Source organism: Onthophagus taurus, chromosome 2 (assembly GCF_036711975.1).
Source record: "Onthophagus taurus isolate NC chromosome 2, IU_Otau_3.0, whole genome shotgun sequence".
Taxonomy (NCBI): Eukaryota; Metazoa; Arthropoda; class Insecta; order Coleoptera; family Scarabaeidae; genus Onthophagus; species Onthophagus taurus.
Genome location: NC_091967.1, coordinates 853,191 through 874,890, shown reverse-complemented (window position 1 = coordinate 874,890; position 21,700 = coordinate 853,191). Strand labels below are relative to the sequence as shown.

The 21,700-nt window shown below is 35.1% G+C and overlaps 1 protein-coding gene across 2 annotated transcripts in view; it reads left to right on the top strand.

Moving 5' to 3' along the window:
• LOC111421673 (polypyrimidine tract-binding protein 1 heph) overlaps positions 1–21,700 on the top strand; it is a 304,079-nt gene that overhangs the window by 1,335 nt on the left and 281,044 nt on the right. Inside the window, exons 1-2 of one of the 2 annotated variants that reach the window (XM_071201567.1) lie at positions 15,230–15,269; positions 15,625–15,652. In XM_071201567.1, coding sequence (XP_071057668.1) covers positions 15,238–15,269; positions 15,625–15,652 — 60 coding nt within the window. In that variant the 5' untranslated portion in view covers positions 15,230–15,237. Of the gene's footprint in view, positions 1–15,229; positions 15,270–15,624; positions 15,653–21,700 lie in introns of those variants that run through there. The other variant, XM_071201568.1, reaches the window with a different exon arrangement.

Genomic DNA, 21,700 nt, shown 5'->3' with positions numbered 1-21,700 from the left:
GATACCGCCAAATCTGACGGCATTGATAGCACAGTATCAGTGCTTATAATGTCTTCCGCAGCCCATTGGTAGGACATGTCGGAACAGTTTTGAGCATATTGCTTAAATCTGTAAATGGTTGTTCTAGCCACTTTCTCTATATGCAAATGCAGAGGAGATAGGCCAAGCAGAACCTCCATTGCTAGAGTTGGCGTTGTGCCTATCGCACCAGAGATTGCCAATCCAGCTACTCGTTGAATTCGTGAAAGTTTACTGATAACTGAAGTCTGTCGGACTTTCCTATACCAGGCTGCTGCTCCGTATGTGATCATAGGTCTAACCACAGTCACATAGAGCCAGTACAGTCTTTCAGGGGTAAGACCCCAATTTTTTCCACAAAGACTGCGACAAGTCCACAAGGATAGTCTAGCTTTGTGCAAAACTCCCTGCAAATGTCCATTCCATGACAGGGTTTTGTCTAGTATTACTCCTAGATATTTGACTTCCTTTGAGAAAGGAATTTCTTCACCTTGGATAGTTGGGCGGATTAGTCCATCCAACTTTCGCTTCCTGGTGAAGGGCACATCAATTGTCTTTTGCGGGTTTATTGAGAGGTTCTCTCCCTTACACCAAGCGCAAATGGTATCTAGGGTCACCTGGAGGACTTTAGATATCCTCGGCAAACAGGTTCCTTTGACCATAACGACAATGTCATCAGCATAAGCTTGTATTTCCACACCAACGGCTTCGACTATCGCAATCAGATCGTCAACTAGGAGGGACCAAAGCAGGGGAGATAACACCCCTCCCTGCGGGCAGCCACCTCCCGGCCTGAAGCGTATCGTATATCTAGCATATTGCGGATCCAACTCGCTATAGTTGCTTCCACTCCCCTGTCAAGAGCAGCTCTTTCAAGAGATTGTGGTAACGTGGTTGCGTTGTTGAACGCTCCCTCTATATCCACAAACCAAGATTTCTTGGTCTCTCTCTACCAACTAGGACCATACAATAAAGCTTATGTTTTTTCATAAAATCTTTTCATCACTTACATTTTTTCCGTGCTGTCTTTTAAGCTGTTTTGGACTAATATTAGTTGCGTCGCTTCTGTAGTTAATTTAACATTTCTGAAATAGCATAATGTTCTAACCTCAATATATGCAGAAATTTCTGCTCTTTTCAAGCCGTAGTGTAGGTGCTTTGGGCTCGTTAGCATTTTGGATATCTGATTAGTCAGTTTTCTTCAGATAGATAGAAATTGCCAACATTATTTTGGCGTTTCAGATGACATGTTGCAACCTTTTTCAGAAACAAGTTCGATGTGAACACTTGTTGATTCTAGTTTTAGTTGAATAAAAAATATAAAGGCTTACAAAAATTGATAAATTTTTGTTGAACTAAAAGTAGAACTAACACTACACCCAAGACTATAAACATTCAGGTTTAGTCGAGTATTAAGACGTACGGCTAAACCTGAAACCTTCTAGTTCTAGGGGTAGTATTAGTTCTAGTGATGGTACTAGTGTTAGTTCTACTTTTAGTGCAATGAAAATGTACAACAACTAAAATTAGAAGTCGCACGGCTAAACCTAAATGTTTCTAATTCTAGGTCTAGTGTTAGTTCTAGTTTTACAGTGGCACCATCACTAGAACTAACACAAGACCTAGAACTAGAAATCAGCCATCTTGAAAGACGTACGGCTAAATCCGAATGTTTCTAGATCTAGGTCTAGTATTATTGGTATTCCTGACTTATTAAAAATAGCTAATGCAATTCCAATTTTTAAAGGCGGAGATAAGAATAACAATGCTAATTCGTCCTATAAGTATCCTGCTCACCTTTTCCAAAATATTTGAAAGGGCCCTTTTCAATAGAATGATCACACACTTGGACCAAAATAATTTACTGCACCCTCATTAGTTTGGCTTTCGAAGGGGTAGGTGCACCTCTGACGCGGTAGTTAAATATGTGAATATCTGTCTTGACAGCTTTGAAAAGCGTGAATACTGTATGTCATTGTTTTTGGACTTATCTCGCGCTTTCGATACAGTTTCTCATCCAATTCTTATTGATAAACTTCGCAATGTTTTTAATTTTGACGACAAAAGTGTTGCTCTAATCCAATCTTATCTATCCGGCAGAACGCAACAGGTGACTTGTGGTCAAGTGACATCGGAGAGAGTCACTTTGACTATATAGGGGTGTTCCACAGGGTTCTATCCTTGGACCTCTTTTATTTTTGATGTTTTTCAATGACTTTCCGTATTATTTTAGGGACATTGACTGTTTATTATATGCTGACGATGCCACTTTGATTATCCGAAGCAATGAAGCTGGATAGATAGAGCACGTAAATGGTGCATGAGTTGTGTTTGAATGATGGGAAAACAGTCAGAATGACATTAAGTCAGAGAAATTTTAATTTTACTAATTTTGGTAACCCGTCGTTTGGTAAATTCTTGGGAGTTTGCATAACCACTCCAATATTGAAGTTCGATCATCATGTTGACGCTATAAGTAAGAAAATTTCAAAAAACATCTTTTTGCTACGAAACTTTATTGTCAAGGTGGAACTAGAAGTAGTGAAAACCGCTTACTTCGCGCTTATACAAAGCCATATTTCTTAAGCCATTATAACTTACAGCGTAGGGTTCTAAGAGTTGTAGGAGGCCTGGGATACAGTGAAGACTGTCGATACATCTTCGTGCGTTTAGGCGTTCTAACCCTGCCATCTATTTACGTACTAAATTCTATATTGTATGCTCTGAACAATTTTGACGAGCTTTTAAATGTTCACAAATACGTAACTCGTAATCATTGTAATGTGTATGTTGATATGTGTAGATTGAGTATGATGCAGCGGGGTTCAACATACATGTGTCAAATGCTATTTAATAAGTTGCCGTTGAATGTCAGAAGTCGTAAACTGACACATTTCTTGGCTTCGAATGCGTTTTATTTCGTCGATGAATTTTTAAAATGTAATATTGATATTTCAAATGTAAATTGAACTGACGAGTGTAAGAGAACTATCTTATAGCACAATAATATAATAATAATAATAATAAATGTCTTTATTGCACATACCATTGTCTACAACAAAAGAAAAAATATATATAATAATAACAAAAATTGTATCTATAGTGTAGATATATTCTAAACTAGAATGTTTAAACAACAAGAGACCAAAAAACTTAGTACCTAACACTACAAAAAAAGAAAAGAAAAAAAATGGCATTGTGCAATAGGCGGGTTCCAGATAAAATCTGTTCAACCAACCTTACCACATACATAAACTTAATATTATAACTATGACAAGGCTGCACATTGCTCCAAAAATGTATCTTTATATAGTGTTTTTTTGAAATTAATGATATTTAGTTTTTTGATCATAGGCGGTCCATATGACTTATATATGTGATACGTAAAAGACCTGTGAAACAAAGAGGTTCTATATTTTGGTGGATATATGCCATATTTTAATCTCGTTTGTAGAGCATTGTTAGCCCTTTTAAAAGTAATCCTCTCATACAAGTATGTCGGTATATGTGTTGTGACGATTTTATGAAACAAAACCAAACTGTGCAACTCCCGGCGGATATCCATTCTGTGCCACCCAACATCTTTCAGTTTGTGTGAGATTCTGTCATACTTCCGGATTCCAAAAATGAACCTAAGGCAACTATTTTGAACCTTTTGTATGCGATTCGATGTAAGCACATCTATAGCGGGATGATACGCAGGCGCCATAAAGTTAAAGTGAGACAGCACAAGAGAAGCACATAACTGTTTTTTTAATTTTATCGAAAGAACGGATCGGTGAGGATAATGTAAATATTAATTTGAGCTTTATATCTGAAGGTGTTATCTATTGTTAATCCCAGGCATTTTGCTTCCTTAACAACATTGATTCTTGAACCATTTATATGAATATCAAGATCCAAGTTCAGCCCTGTGACCCCTCTCCCTCTCCCGAAACATACACACGCAGACTTATCAGGATTAATCTTTAGTTTAAGAAACGTCGCAATATTAAATATAGTAGACAGGTCCTCATTAATACGTATCTGTGCTAGATTCTTATCATTTTCATGTATTCACTGTATATCATCAGCATACATATTGACTTTACAATATTGTACCCGACTACTAAACCGCGAAGTGTACAAAGAGAACAAGAGAGGCCCCAACACCGAACCCTGTGGTACACCATTCAAAACTCTAATTGTGTGAGATAAATCATCACCGATCCTTACCCTTTGAGACCTATCGCAGAGGTAGTCACCCAACAAAGATACCGCCTCTGAACTCAGCCCCAAATCATACAGAATCTCACCCAAAATTGCATGATTAACGGTATCAAACGCTTTAGAAAAATCCAGAAAGACTACAGCAGTGTACAATCCATTGTCCGTGTTCGTAAGAATATCATCAGTTAGGCGCAACATTGCAGTTGTACAACTATAGCCACTTCGAAAGCCAGATTGCTCCTGAGGCAGCAAGCAATTACTCTCCAACTGCTGCTTCATAATTTTTTCAAGCACCTTAGATAACGTTGGAAGAATACTTATTGGTCTCAGATCTTTCAGTTGCTTGGGTTCATCAACCTTTGCCAAAGGAATAATAATAAAGATTATAATAATGAAGATTATGATTATGATTAGTTCTACTTTTAATTATGTAAATAAAAAACTTTGCTTTTCAGAAGGGTATTTTTTATTTTCGGCTCTACCGGTTTCGACTAATTCTTTTTAGTCATCTTCAGGAGCAATAGCCACGTCTGTTATACTTTTAATTTGTTATACGTAACAGATGTGGCTATTGCTCCTGAAGATGACTAAAAAGAATTAGTCGAAACCGGTAGAGCCGAAAATAAAAAATACCCTTCTGAAAAGCAAAGTTTTTTATTTACATAATCTAACAAGATGGGAAGTAATAATATTAATAACTACTTTTAAGTGTTATTCAGCGTTAAATTGTGGTATATTTTTATTGAACGAAAAGTAGAACTAACACTAGACCTAGACCTAGAAAGTTTCTAGAACGTTTAGTCGCGCATCTTTAGAACGGGCACGTATTGAAAGGTTAACAAACTTAATCACAGTCTCGAGAACCCCTTCACTAATGATTGGACTGAGTAGGATGCTTTTGCTGAAACTTTTGTATCTGATACTCGTGATGCCTTGACTTACTCTAAGTGCTTGGAAGCGTCGGGTAATTTTGGATTAATCGATAACCGTTAAAAATTTGAAAGAATTAGTAGCTGTTGATTGACAGTTTTTCATTTGCTCTTTATTTATGCAATATAACTGACGTCTCTCATGCGCCCGTTTTAATCTCAATGGCTTTGTTTTCTGTATCTTTTCCTAATTAATGTAGTAGCATTGTTCTTCGGTACAATGACGATCCTACAGTTGTATATAGGGAAGTATAGCTTCGACCTATTTTCTATTTATGACTGAATATTATTTTGTATCTGTTTTATATATCTTTTAATTTACTTGCAATCAGGCGTAGTTTTGAAAAGGTAACAAAATGAACAAATCTCTGTTTAATCTTAAATAACTTATGTTGAAAATTTGAGAACAAGTCTCATTTAAAATTTTTGTCCTCTTATTCCCATTATTCGTAGGCCGTAATTTAGTCAGAGAGAGAAAACAACCCCAAAACTACCCCATTAAAACAGAACGGATTAAGGACGCGGGCGAGGACGATTAAGCCGCTAACCGTAAAAAATTTGCCGCGTTCCACGAAAAGGAATTTTTAATTCGCCACCCTAATACCATTAGTCCGGTCACGGCTTTCATTTTTATCTAGTTAGCCGCGTTTCGCGTGGCCGCCCTCCGGACTCGCGTTCCGCTTTCCGGAAACAATCCAATTTTTGCGTATTCCCTTTTCGGTCGTCACGTTTCTTCATTCTCGCGTCCGTCCGGTCGCCGACGGACGTCCCTCTATAATCCGAAATGTCCGTAATTGCGTTACGTTGTCGTTATCACGATGACATCCATACGTCCCGTCGGCCAACGGTGGGATGGAAACGAGATTTCACGGTGAGACCTAAAAGGTTCATGGTTTCCAAACGTAAATCTTCGCTGCGTATTGACGCCGAGGGGGCTTCGTTTTGACTTTGAGATCAAAGCGATCCCGGATTTATGAATTTCTGATGCGATGCAGTCGAATAAACAATGACGTTTTCGAAATGCATGAAATCCTTACGGATAATTTTTGCTTTGATCGGATTTTATATTTTCACATCATTTATAATAATATTTTTTTATCTACGACTGCTTGGATAAGTCATCATTACCGCACTCATTTGAGTTACGTAATGAAGTTCATTACCGCACTGGTTTCATTACGTAACGCATTTTTAGCCTAATCAGAACAGACTTAATTTATTGAAACGAGCAACAATACAAAAGAAAAAGTGTTATCTACTTACATAGAAACAATACTATTTATTATAAACATTAATTGTTATGTTTTTACATTTCAAAACATTTATTCCAGATGAGTAAACATTACCCATGACTGACAAAGTGTTGAATAATGAAGCCATTATTCCACAGTTCTGACACGGCCTACTAATCAAAAAATAAAATATTAACAGAAATGACAGCTTTCTTATATTGAGGTTATGTCTGAAATGTCTATCAAGTTTATTTTTTTTCCTTTTTTTTTGATTTTTTTTTCAAAATTAAATAGTTGTAGATAAAGTATAGTATTCAACTTGCGTATAATGGATGTTACCCACTCTTGTTGAATAATATACTATTATAAATGTCAAATAGACTTTTCTAAATAAATTTATTTTTTAGTAATTTTTATCAGTCGTAGATAAAATGCTGTATATCACACGTGGGCTAGAACATAATTACAGTACTCGTGTGATTACACTACTCGGTGTACGACCTCGTCGTGCAATTCTCCACACTCGTACTGTAATTATGTTTCTAGCCCACTTGTAATATAAATAACTATTATATCAATTTATAATTAAAGAAACAACTAGGTTGTGGTAAATAGTGTTTTCAATAGTTTCAAGTTTCAATATCGAGTTGGAATGTATTTTGTGTGTTAACAATCAGGAATTGTTGAAATAATTTAGCTGTCAACGAGATTACAGAGTACATAACATAATAATACTAGTAATTAGAACCAGTTTCTTCAGCGGTTTTCATTCGATATCGCATTGGAATTTAATTAACAACGCGTGTACCTCAGAGTTAATATTACCAAATAAACGAACAAAAATATTCGAAATTCGATTATAACCAATATTATTAGTGATATCGTAGAAAATTCTTTACACGTTGTCGTAAATATTTGAAAGCGTAGGGTTCGATAGCATTCCGAAGTCTATCTCTTAACACTTTAATACCGGGTGGATATACCGTCCAGAAAGGCAAGTTGCTATAGCCATTGTCCCTTCTCGGGATAGGGTCGCTATCAAATTTCATCGAGACCCAGGAAGCGTTAAGACCACGCTCCTGACCAACCGTCCATAAAACAATCTTCTTCGGCTGGAAAGCAGTTTTATAACAATATATTACAGCTGCAATATTGATGGCAACCCCTGGAGATTTTCTAGCACATACAATTTATTTATCGGTTTCACGCCGCAAGAAGTAATTTATTAATAACTGAAAAAAAATACGTATTAGAAGTAAACTTTTCCTGATAATTTCGATACAAGATATTCAAAAAATATCCTTTTAACATAGAACAACATTACAACGAGTCCGGTATACACCCTCGTCAACCGATAATATAAAATTCAAATTCCGCCTCATCCTTATTTATTTGCCCATCAATTTTCCAGCAATTTTTCGCAGTTTAGAGTCGCTATAAGACGTGAATCCCGACTTCGATATTGGATGCATCCAAGCGTCGAACCGTGTACTCACACGTGTGTGCAACTTGACGCGACTCCATCAGATCGTTGCGCTACCGTACGTGGTCTACGTTTAAAATGTAAATTCGAGGAATTTGAATTTTTATTAACCGGATTTCACTTGGAGCCCTGGACTTGGTTTCTTCTATATATCCTTGGGCCACCATTTTTTTAATCCCTCTTCGTTACTAAATTGAGTTTTAAAAGCTTTTGCTTAAAAAATATAGTCTTAATCCAATTTTTTGGTATATTTAGCGAATCGACATTGTCTCGGAAAAGTTTTCACAAAATTGGTATTAGTATTCGCTATGATGTAGTACATTGTCAGGAAAACGTAGGATTGAGTTACTGCACTCTTGTACAGGGTGGTTCAAATTCGATGTCCGAATAGGCTAACTCGAAAACTATAAGAGTTAGAAAGAAAGTAGCTTACATGTCATGATCTCGTTTTTCGAGAAACTGCTGATGCCGAAAACCTCGTAGCGCTATCGTCTTTTGTTTTTCCCCTAGAGGCCAAAATTGAAAATATCCTAAAACCCGCAAATGTAATTATTTTGGTTATTATTATAGATGGAGTATTATAATTAAGACATTATATGGATACTTTTTTACAGAGAATTTGATGACGTAGTTATAAAAATTTGTCGGTTTTACATTTTGAGATATCATGAGAATTTTCGTTTTTTTGAATGGAAACAACCACTGATTATTCGCTTATTAAATTCGTTATTTTTTTCTGAACACAAAAATATAGGGTTCCACAGGTCTATTTCTTATTGTTTTAGAATAAAGCTAAAAATAAACTTTTTTTATAAAATTTCCATCTACAGTGTGTCCCCGGATTGTGTCCCCGTAAGGTATAATTGACGATACATTTTTGAATTCAAATTCCATCTTTTGCAATTAAAGTCTGGATGTCATAAAACGAAATATAACCAAGTTTTACGTCAAATGTCCTCAAAGTACCAAAGTTAACGCAAGAAGTTTGTTAACCGGTGCAGGTAAAGTGGTCTTTGTGAGCAATGTACAACAAAAGTTGATTAAGATAAAATGTTTGTTATGTTAAATTATAGCGATATGCCGAATTTTATTAATTTAGCATATAAAAGAAAAAATGAAGAACTAACAATTACCATGTGTACATGAGTAGCATTGATCATGTTTACATTACAACATAAAATATTTATAGTGCAGTGCTATGGATTGGGGAACATTAGTTTCAATGCAATTTTAAGGCAATTTAAGGAAAAATTTGGATTTTTAGTAGATAAAAAAACAATTAAGAGAGTTGTTAAAAAATTTTCGGAAACGGGCAATGTGGTAAATAAACGGAAGGAATAAAAGCTTTTAGATGAACATGATGCAGGGTCGATTCTTGCAGTAACGAACGCAATGGATTACGGTAAGGTGTCGTTAAGAAAAAGGGCAGTTCAAGTCGGTATAAGTAAATCCCATTTACAAAGAATTTATCGAGAAAATAAAATATTGCCGTATAATCCAAAATTTAACCACAATATCGAATTAGGTTATGAAGCAAAACGTTTAGATTATTGTTTGTAGCTTAGGTACAAAATTTTGAAAGACAGAACTTTTTTAAAAAGCATAATATTTTCGGACGAAGCATCGTTCACCACTAATGGAGTGGTTACATCACAAAATTGTCGATTCTGGTCAAAGACTAATCCACATTATCGGATAGCTTATAAACACCAGTATTCCCAGAAAGTAAATGTGTGGTGTGCTGTTTTGTGATATTTGGAAATACTTGAAAATTGTTTATTTAATTATCTTCACGGCGTGGATTTAGAAAAACGCAATAAATTATATTCCCAACAAGATGGTTGCGGCCCACATTCCACCATTTTAATTAGAAATTATTTAAATACGTTATTTGGTAGAAAAAAATTGATTTTTTGGGTTATGTAAAACAAAAAGTGTACACTGAAAATTTTAATAACAATTTAGACCGTTTAAAACAAAAATTGAAACAGTTATTAGAGAAATTCTGTTGGACTATATTAGAAAAAGTTATAAACAATGTCGGAAAAGGGCTGAATTATGTGTTAGTGTTGGTGGTGGTATCATTGAATAAGCTTTTATGTTAATTTAGTTTAGATCGAAAATGTTTTGTTAATCTTATGATTTAAAAATCTGCATTTTGCTTTTATATTCTAAATTAATAAAATTCGGCATGTCGCTATAATTTAACATAACAAACATTTTATCTTAATCAACTTTTGTTGTACATTACTCAGAAAGACCACTTTACCTGCAACGGTTAACAAACTTCTTGCGTTAACTTTGGTACTTTGAGGACATTTGACGTAAAACTTGGCTATATTTCGTGTTATGACATCCAGACTTTAATTGTAAAAGATGTAATTTGAATTCAAAAATTTATCGTCAATTATACCTTATGGGGACACAATCCGGGGACACACTGTATACTCTGTTTTTAAACCAGGAGGAGTATTTTAAATTTGTCACCAGATTGACCTTGCACGTGATTGGTTGAATGCGAGGAAGGTTCACACACAGGCAATTGATAATTCGACAGTTTCGTGTCATTAGCTTTGTTTGGTATCTTGCACTAACGTACACCAGTGCACACTTTTTCTTAAAAATAGTGTTTGGTAGACTGGTGCAAACAAGTGTAGATAGTGCCACCGCGTTTGGTAAGCGATTGAGTTTTAAAAGTGCAGACACTTTTCACACCGACTCGCCGGCAAGTGTAGGAAGTGTAGTGTAAGTCGACATAACCTTTAAGACGTACTTAGTTTTTTGAAAGTGTCAAAGTTAGATTTATTTAAACAAAAATAAAATATTGTAAGCTAGTAAAAACAATAAATAACAGTTTGATTTGTAGAAAACGTTCTATTCAATTAAAATTAAAAACCCAATAGGAAGTTCTCCGGTTAAATATAATGGCTAAAATTGAAAGACAGTTAAATGTAAAAATAATTTATGATGAAGGGGGAAAATATGTAAAAAGTGATTATTATTCATCTTGATTCTTTGATCAATAATAAATTATTCAACTTCCTACAGAAATAATAAAGATTACATAACCTATAACTGTCATAATAATCCGTTTTACCAAACACCTAAAATTGTTACACTTATGCACTTTGAAAATGTGTTGAAAACTGAGAGTTGTCAACTGCACTACACTTGCTACACTAGGAGTATTTATAGCAAGTGTACCAAACACAGCTAATATTGTATATTTTGTGTTCTTAAACCCTTTTTTATTATATTTTGAAATAAATACATTCATAACTTCAATGTTAACTTGTATGTATAGTGTTGACGATAACAAACGAAAATAAATACAGTAATAAGTAAATAAATAAATAATAATTATTAATTTAAATTTACCGCCAAAATATCTAGTGATATTTTCTGGTGATTTTTCCTAGTGTAAATCTGACTTTCGCGTTTACTCCTCCTGGTTTAAAAACAGAGTATAGTTCTAGTGCAAGTGTTAGTTCTAGTTTTAATTGTTATTCAGCGCTAAGTTGTATATTTTTAAGTTTCGGGTTTAGCCCTGTGTCTTCAGACGCTGAATGTTAGGTAAGGTTAGTTTTGTTTACAAACATTAATTATACCTTGAAGTTTTCTTTGGCAATTAGTAATGGCAATTATAGCGTGAAGTTTTCTTTTGTAATGTCAATTATAGCGTGAAGGAATGTGAGGTAAGGTTAGTTTTGTTTACAAACATTAATTATACCATGAAGTATTCTTTGGCAATTAGTAATGGCACTTATAGCGTGAAGTTTTCTTTTGTAATGTCAATTATAGCGTGAAGGAATGTTAGGTAAGGTTAGTTTTGTTTACAAACATTTATTATACCATGAAGTATTCTTTGGCAATTAGTAATGGCAATTATAGCGTGAAGTTTTCTTTTGTAATGTCAATTATAGCGTGAAGGAATGTTAGGTAAGGTTAGTTTTGTTTACAAACATTAATTATACCTTGAAGTTTTCTTTGGCAATTATACTCTGTTTTTAAACCAGGAGGAGTATTTTAAATTTGTCACCAGATTGACCTTGCACGTGATTGGTTGAATGCGAGGAAGGTTCACACACAGGCAATTAAGGTTAGGTTATTGATAATTTGACAGTTTCGTGTCATTGTTGTAAATTTTGTTTAAACTCAAGTTGGTGGGGTGAGGTGGGAAACGTGACGTCATTGGAGGAAAAATATAACATAATATGATATAATATAAATTTAATATAACATAATAATAATATTTATGTTAATAATTATTTAAAAATTAAACAAGTGTTATTAAACTCAAGAAATAAAGAGTTTATGTTGGTTTACGTATATAAATGGAAACAGAAATGACAATTCTTCCAATGACGTCACAACAAGGCCTTTGCGGAGGGGATACGTTCATAACAACAGTGTTCATAGGGAGTTGGATAACCTTATACAGTATATTTACTCAAGGGACCTTGGTTTAAACCCTTTTGTGTCTTCAATTTAATTGAGGGAAATCAGTTCTTTTTAGAACATGGTATGGATCGTGACCCTAATAGTCGTTCACAACAAATTTCACAATAATAAGTAAATAAATAAATAAATAATAATAATTATTAATTTAAATTTGCCGCCAAAATATCTAGTGATATTTTCTGGTGATTTTTCCTAGTGTAAATCTGACTTTCGCGTTTACTCCTCCTGGTTTAAAAACAGAGTATCACAGACTACTACCAGACGGCCAACTCCATTGTGAAAGCGAGATCCAATATATACCGGTCTCTCTCACTCATCATGTAACACTTATGTAGATGGCAGTGAGAAGCAAAAATGCAATTGGCGCCAAATTCAAATCTTTTATTTAATTGAAAATTTGAATACAGAAATATTTTTGATCTAATGTGCTTTTTGTGGATCTATTTAGCTTGCGTAAGCCAAAATAATTACAGCTTAATAGACCAATAAAAAGCACCTCAAATCAAAAAGTTATAATTTTATAATTTCAATGCAAAATAAAGAGAAATCCATTGGCGATTTAAAATTTTATATTTAAATTACAATATAATTACACTAAAAAACCCCTGTCCTCCTCTTCTCCGGGATGACCCTCACAGGTTGGGTTGGGTTGGCCGTTTTTGTCTGTGGTTTTCAATTGATAAAGTACATATAACAAAAAAGCATTATAACAAATAAATGTTGGTTATCAACCACCAACTGCTTCTTACCCTAAGTGACACGGTGTTATCAAAAATTTGAATACTTAATTTGAATACATTGAAATTAAAAATTGATATAATTAAAATACTAACCTATCCTTATTCTTGGGAAAACAAAATAATTTTCCAACTTCATCTTCGCTACATCCACACACAATGCAAAACATTTTTACAATAATTATTCGTACAAAATACAACGCAAAAATAGATAATAAGCACAAATAAGACAATAAGCGCAAAAGGACTGTGTGACATGTGACATACATAAAATGTCAAAACAGCTTAAACAAAGTCAACAGCTTTCTGTAATATTACTAACGACATGTACGCCATCTACTAAGGATTTCTATCAAGATGACAAAGAGAAAATATCGGTATTATGATGTGATAATAAGAGATAGAGAATGGCCTATCATTTTCCCGGTGAGCTAACTCTCTGCCGTACTCTGTGCAGAGTATAGTGTCGTCGAGAAAATTAAATTTACAGTTTCCTGTAAGTTACGGGGCGGTAGGTAAAATCTAAAAAGTTAACAATTAAATACGAAGATTTAATTCTGGTATTTAAAAACAAATAATTTTTTAATATGTAACATTCTAACATGTCAAAATTTTCGTAATTGATCTTAAAAACAGGATTTTTAAAGTGACACCTCAGAAAATTTTTGAATACAAACAAATGTTGCTATGTTTATTTGAATTAAAAAAAAACATATGAGCGCCATCTATCGATAATTTATTAAGTCATTTAAAAATAATATTAAATCGTAATAAAAAATGTGAAATAATGCAATCTATTCCAACTTTTGTGTAAAACATATATAAATTAAACAGTTCAACAAATATATTTGTTTCAAATATCAGAAATATGTTTTTTTAATTTTTAGTTATAGAACCGTAATTTACAGGAAACTGTAAATTTAATTTCTTCGACGCCACTAAAAGAAAAGTTTATTTTTAGTTTTATTCTAAAACAATAAGAAATAGACCTGTCAAACCCTATATTTTTGTAATCAGAAAAAAATAACGAATTTATTAAGCGAATAATCAGTGCTTGTTTCCATTTAAAAAAAACGAAAATTGTGATAATATCTCAAAATCTAAAACCGACAAAATTTTTTTAACTACGTCATCAAATTCTCTGTAAAAAAGTGTCCATATAATGTCTTAGTTATAATACCCCACCTATAATAATAACCAAGCTAAATACATTTGCGGGTTTTACGATATTTTCAATTTTGGGACATCGAATTTGAACCACCCTGTACTATGTGGACAATAGTCTCTAATACAGCGATCGTATTGCCTTTCCAATGATATCCATAGGGAAGAGACTAATTGATTTGAAAGGCTTCGGGGGAAAGACTTCCATTATTATGGTCAGCAAGTATTCTAAAAATCCCGGAAAGTATCTGCCGGCGGTCAGTCCAAATCGGGTTTATCCAAGAACTCTATTACAGCTTATCATATGCTGCGCTTCATTCTCTTCTTCAGCCTTTTCGCCCCTTTAAACGCGCAATTTGATTTGTTATCACGAGCTTTTAGTGTATAAAAACACATTATTTGCAATAAAGACTTTATCATTGCTAACTAAGCTAACTAGAGATATGTATCGAAAAAACTACATTAATCAGAGAGTATTATATAGAACATATTTAAAATTTGCAAGTTCAACAACAATTTTTTAGTAGTTTTATCTTATTGGTTTATGGCTCATTAATTATGATTTTACCCTTATTAGAGAATATATACTAGAATATAATAAGATGGTATGAAAGCACTGCATATACCGCGAGTTTACCGTTAATGGGAATCGTATAATAATTATTTTACCGCCTCCATATTTCGGTTATCGTTATAGTGCGGCTGTTCCGTTGTTATTCAATGGCGCTTTTCCGTTTTCGGGTCGTTAATTGAACGGCACAGCTCCCACTTACCGGCCTATTATGCTTCTATATATATTTACGTTCCATTAGCCACACAGGCCCCGAATCGGGTACATATACCTTCTATGAACTTCGTTTATAATAATACCAAGTGCACAAAACCTTTGTACATAACCAAATTAGCTAGACAAGGTTTGTACCATGTTAAATAACTAACTAATACTTAATAATTACATAATACTTCTTTATATATGTATGTAAATATTTGTTTCAGTAACTTAGATGGACATGTACGATGAGATAATCTTCGTTTTGTAAGTTTTAGTGTAACAAAATCCTTGTAACATGATCTTCAACTTGTTTAACCTTGATCAACTTATTACATTTTTCAAAAAACTCTTTAAAATAGCAAGCACGATAGGAACTTCTTCATGCATTTTTGTGTAACCACCTTCTTTCAAATTTACTATTTTAATCCTTTTCAATATGTGTCTTTTATAACAAAATTTGATATCGAATTTTTCATAAAATGTTTTGCCTGTCTTTTTCTACCTATCAAAAAAATATATGTATGTACTTGTACTTCTTTTTCCACTACTTTTTTCTTAATTATGTGTACATGATGTGTCTAAACTTTAAGTTAACTTTATGTCTTTTCTTCTCTTATAGGAGTTTGAATTTGCTTAGGAGACTTAAGGTGAGTCTGTCTAAACACGCTATTACGACTTTTGCTTATGCACGACTTTCTTTTGCATGTATCTTTCGTTAAAATAATACTACAATAATGTGGTTTGTATCAAATACAGTGTGGTATGATTAATATTCAACTTAATTGCATAGCAGGGGGTTATTTGCACGTGCGTAAATCGCAAGGTGTGTGTTTGATCACGCGAGAGTACATCAAACGCAACGGTACGCATACGTGTAGTTAAACAAACGTGTAAATAAACACGGATGACCTGCTTTACTCCAATATTACGATCAATTTACTCGTGCAAATAACATAAACGTTCTCGACCCTTTGAGATGTAAAAACAATTTTGTATTAATTATTATCATCATTTTACTAAAACTAGAACTAACACTACCACTACAACTAACACTACACCTAGAACTAGAAAAAAAAGTTTCTAGAAGTTATAGGTAAAATTTTACTTTAATCAATCCTTGCAATCAATTATTATAATCCTTTGTATTAAACGGATCCTTTTATATTTGCGATGAATTGAGTTGCTGCGATGAATGTATCATTACCAACGAAGCATTAACCATTTAGAAAGAGTTGTCTTCTCTCAAACCGTTGGAATTGAAGCGAATTACGCTGTCAAGTGCGGCGGTCGAAATACGCCGACGGTTAGTTTTGGTTTCATTACAGTAATGGAGCGGTTCGTTTGCAGAAGCGGTTAAACAAGGCACAATAGTTAATTTCGCGTTGTTTTGTAAACATTTCAACGCTGCGACATGTCCCAACGAGCCAACCTCCGACGTTATGTCCTTTACATCCCTATCCAAAGGGAACAATAAAATCATAAAGTAGTACCGTGCAGTAGAGGAAAATCTTTTCACATAGCTATGTTAGCTACTTAATTTGCGTATAGAAATGTTTGTCTCAAAAAGCATTATTACTTTAAATTTTAGCTATCCGGTAGTATAAACGGAGGTGGATTAGATGGGAAAAGACAACTAATTAGTAAAGGAGCTTCAATTAAGAGAAGATCCACGGGCAAAGAGATTGTTAAATCAGGTTTACCAAATTAATGAAGGCGGATTAGAAGGGAAAGGGGTTGACAGGGAACGGTCTTCTTTGATGTCTTTCTCCAGCGGCGGCGCGTCCGCGTATCATCGGATAAGCGTTTGAGAATCCTTGTCTTGGATCTTCATTATTCGCCCTTGGAAGGTGAAAATTTTTACGTTATGAAGTCTACCCCTGAAGGCATTCCAAATAATTTATTACACTTTTGTTTACTTCAATAAGTGTTGTTTGTAAAAGCTAAAAGGTGTCGCCGATGATCTATGACCATTTTAAGTAAATAAAAATTGTGTTATTTCTGGATAAACTAAAAATGTATCTTCTTAGAAATTCTTTCAGTAAAGCTGTAAACAGAACAAAGTGTGCCGTTCCAATTAACATCGATCGTCGCGGATTATTCGAAAGCCGCTTCTCTGTTCGAGACCAACACGTTCCTCGTTCTCTTTGAATAAATAAACAAAGAACTTGCTAATTGCGCGTTGGCAAGCGCGATGTTTAATTCTGGGGAAAACGGGCTGCTATGCCATTTCAGGCCGCAGCAAAGCGATTCTGCGGCTTAATCGAATTAAGCCCGACTTCGAAGCGAACTAAGACTCGAAACCAAATTGGCGTTGACAACGGACCGTTACGCATTACAAATTTACGTAGAAAAATATCGTTGTACGCGTTGCGTCGTTACAAATTAAGGAATAATCATTTAGGGATTAAATTGTAAGTAGCAAATGATTTTACAACAAAGACGACAACTTGCATTGGAAAACCTAACATTAATTGATCAAGAATTTGATTCTTAAGCTATATCTTAGAAATACATCAGACTGTCCAACAACTATGCTAAATAGTGTCCTTAGCGTATTTCAAAGTGATCAACAGAGTAATATACCATGTGTAAGAATGAAAGAACTGTATTATGAAATACAAAAACTAAATTTACCTAATTAATGGAAAAACATTGAAGCATCTACCAAAACGGGCGATTACAAAACTATTACACATAATTAATGCTGCTTATAAACAGAAATACTTCCCAAGCATATGGAAAGTTGCTGAAATAATAATGATACCAAAACCTGGTAAACCCCCCACAGATGTTACATCATATAGGCCAATCTCATTATTACCTTTACTATCAAAACTGCTTGAAAAATCACTATTAAAAAGACTAAAACCTGTCATAGAAGAAAAAACCCTAATACCAACACATCAATTTGGGTTTCGGAATAAACATGCAACAATAGACCAAGTGCATAGAATAACGAATACTATCGAAATAGCAATGGAAGAAAATAAAGTCTGCTCTGCCGTATTTTTGGATGTTGCACAAGCTTTCGACAAAGTCTGGTTAGATGGTTTAAGTTACAAACTAGACCAAATACTACCATCAACGTATTACATTACATTACATAGAATACATATCGGGTAGGCGGACCAACCAAGAGTTTTGAGGAGATAAACTGCGACCCAAAAATCGAGAATCTGATACGGTTAACGGCAGGGCAGTGGCCTAAAACATGCTCAACCGTCTCTGCTTCCTCCGCACATAGTCGGCATTCAACATCGTCGGCTAAACCCAACAAGTTGAGGTGTGCTTTTAATCGGCAGTGCCCAGTAAAAACACCCATTAGAACTTTTATGCTACTACGGGCAAGTCCTAAAATATTCCCGGGTCTCATTCCAGAAGAACTGGTCCACAGTAGGCGAAGTCTCTCTTCAGCCCACAGTCCAATCCTATATTTGGCCATCGCAAATGATACACCAACTGCTGGTTCCGGCCCCACAAACGCTTCAGCGCTGCCATCTCGTGCTAGCTTATCTGCCGCTTCATTGCCAGCAACCCCAGAGTGACCCGGGACCCAGATCAGAGAGACTCTGTTATCACAACTCAGTGTGTTTAATGTTCTCTTACAATCATTAACCAGAGCCCACACCGTTTTCACGGCTTGCAGCGCCTGGAGAGCGGCTTGACTGTCTGAGAAAATTCGTACTGTCATGTTCTTCACCCCTCTTTCAAGAAGGATTTTAGCACCCATGTCAATAGCAAATACTTCCGCCTGGAATACAGTACAGTACGTACCCAGGCTGTAGGCTTGCTTAATTCGAGGTGTCTGGCAGTATACTCCTGCTCCTACCCCTTCAGACGTTTTTAATCCATCTGTGTACAAGCAAATGTCTGCTCGAACCAGAGAATTTTCATTTTCGATCCAGGACTGCCGCTCAGGCAGTACAATCTGGTATCGAGCATTAATCACTGATAGTGATACCGCCAAATCTGACGGCATTGATAGCACAGTATCAGTGCTTATAATGTCTTCCGCAGCCCATTGGTAGGACATGTCGGAACAGTTTTGAGCATATTGCTTAAATCCCAACATCGAGGCCATCCAGCTTCTCGACAACGAGGATGTCCTGCGTCGCCTTCAGAGGATGAAGCCGTTCGATTTAGTGACCTAGTGCCCTAGTCGATTCAAACGCGAGCAATAGTGCGGAATTATAACAAAAACAATAATACCCAATACGTGTGTTCCGCGTATCGCAGTGTGCGCGTTTTTGTGTTTTGGTCTTAAAACGGTAAAAATATGACAATATTTATCTATATTATGGGAAAAGCAGACTGGACCACTGGGAAAAGCTGCAAAACATTATCTAGTTTAATTTAGTGTTAAAAATAAGTAACTAATACAATTGTGCTATGCATAATATAGAAAAAAAAAAATCTTAGAAAGTAAAAGTATTTTTTCAAAACGGCAATTTGTATTGGGATGATTGCCGATCTTCAGATCGAGTTAGGTTGGGATCTGCATAAAATTAGTGAACCATATCTTACTCCCATCGTTAATGTCTCCTCGTTCAGTGTCTCTAGTTATGCCTCTGTGGTTCTTAAGTCAAAGTTAAAATCAGATTCAACTTAGGGCTGCACCTCTACAAAATCCAACTGGACCAGGAGCTTTCTGGGCCACAGAGATGCTTTGGCGTCCTTTTCTCCTGCTGTTTATACCTAGGCAACATTGTTGACATGTCGCAAGTACCAAAACCTCGCATGCCGCCGATGTCCCCAATAGGCTATAATTATCTGGGAGAAAGAAGTGGTAGTGGGAAAGACGTTCAGTACTTATTATACAGGGTGCGGCAAAACTCCCTCCCTAATTTGAAGGTTGAATAAAAAATAGATGGTACAAATTAACGAAACTGTATTAACACGAATGGTATCTACAGAATGGGAAGTTATGTTATTATGTTTTACAAGTTTCTTTTTTTGAAGAGTATATCGCTCAAGTGTTTTCCTTCATTATCAATGCATTGCCGAATTCGGAAGTTACTGTTATTGGAGTGCACAAAACACTTGGGAACTCCATGAAAAACTTCTGGATCAGTATCTCTGATCGATACATTCAAAATGCTTCAAACTTTTATGGCAAAACGATTCAATGCAATACAGATTCAACAGGATGTGTGATCCAGAACTGAGGCAGCTATTCCCAGAACGCTTGATGTCTTGGCGCGGAGACATTCACTGACCAGTACGATCTCCAGATCTTACTCAATGTGTTTTTTTTGTATGGGGGTTTCTTAAGGCTGAAGTTTATAAACATCGTCCGAGGACTGTGTCAGCCCTACGACAAACTATTCAAGCAGAGATTGCTCGTATTCTTCAAGAAATGTTGATTAGAGTAATGGCAATGCATTGATAACGAAGGAAAGAGTTTGAGTTCAAAAAGAGAAACTTGTAGAACATAATAACTAAGAATATAACCAAAGAATTTATAAGGCAGCACAGAGATGTCTGCTCCTGTATCAATCAGAAAATTTAAATTGGATTGGTTATCGTAAACATAAAGACGAGAACTGATTTGATTAATTATTGGGTGCGTTCGTCGTTCATTGAATTGTTTTGAATCAAGTTTTGAATTTATTGAATTGTTGTTCTCTAGCGAAACTTGTTTCAGTTTTTTTGGTTCTGTGAAGATGATGAAAGATTTGTGTCTTTAAAGGAATTATAAAACATACATGGAAATACTTGGAATGATAATAACAGATATGGTTTTGACGTTGCCTGGAAGAACTTCTTGGACGAGGTGATCGATACCTTAACATCTTACAATTATAGCAAAGATTTGTTGCTAAATGCTCGTCTGGATATTTGATTGCCATTGATGAAGTTGTTGTGAGTTTTTATCAATAGAAACTGAAAGGTTATTTATGGCTTGTAACAATTGAGAAGTTGTATGCACATTGGAAGAGGACTCGTCGTTAATTTTGTTGACTTCAATTTTAGGAAAACGAGTCGTTGAAAAAGATAATGAATCCCAGATTTTATCGGCTATGTTAAGCAAATCATTGATGTCATCTTTACCTGAAGAGAATAACGCTACCGAGATAGTTTGGGGCAATCTTCTCTGCCAAAGTTTTAGCAATAAATTTGGACTTACGACTTGCGATCCACCGACTGTTGATAACATACTCCTATAGAAATCAGATGGTTTTTGATCTCCCATCTGAGAGCCGGAAAGGAGATCATCAAGACGTTTCTCTTCACTTAGAGAAAGCCTATTGATCAAAGTGTTTTTTAAATATAAGTATGAATCGATATCCGGTGGAGCATCTACGACGTCGTAAACAATCGAAACTATCTCGGTAGGCAAATGCGTAATTACCAAATTATATTTTGTTTTATCATTAGTTATTCTTGACAGGTTGAAGTGCGCTTCAATTTGGTGGAACCATGCAGCAGGATTTGCATTCCAGAAGGGAGGCAATCTAATATTGGTGACAATGTCAACGCTTTGATCACCAGAAGTATTCATGATTGTGGTAGGATACTTATTTAGGTTCAAATAATTATATTGCTGATCAACACTTATTAACCCTTACCAGAAATCGAAATACCTGCAATGTAGGTTTCGTCTCTAAAAATCCGGATGTAGACTCGTGGATGGTCGCTGGATAGGTATCACCAAGTCGTTGTGGTTGTGGAAAAATAGCAGGCTCGGTCACTGG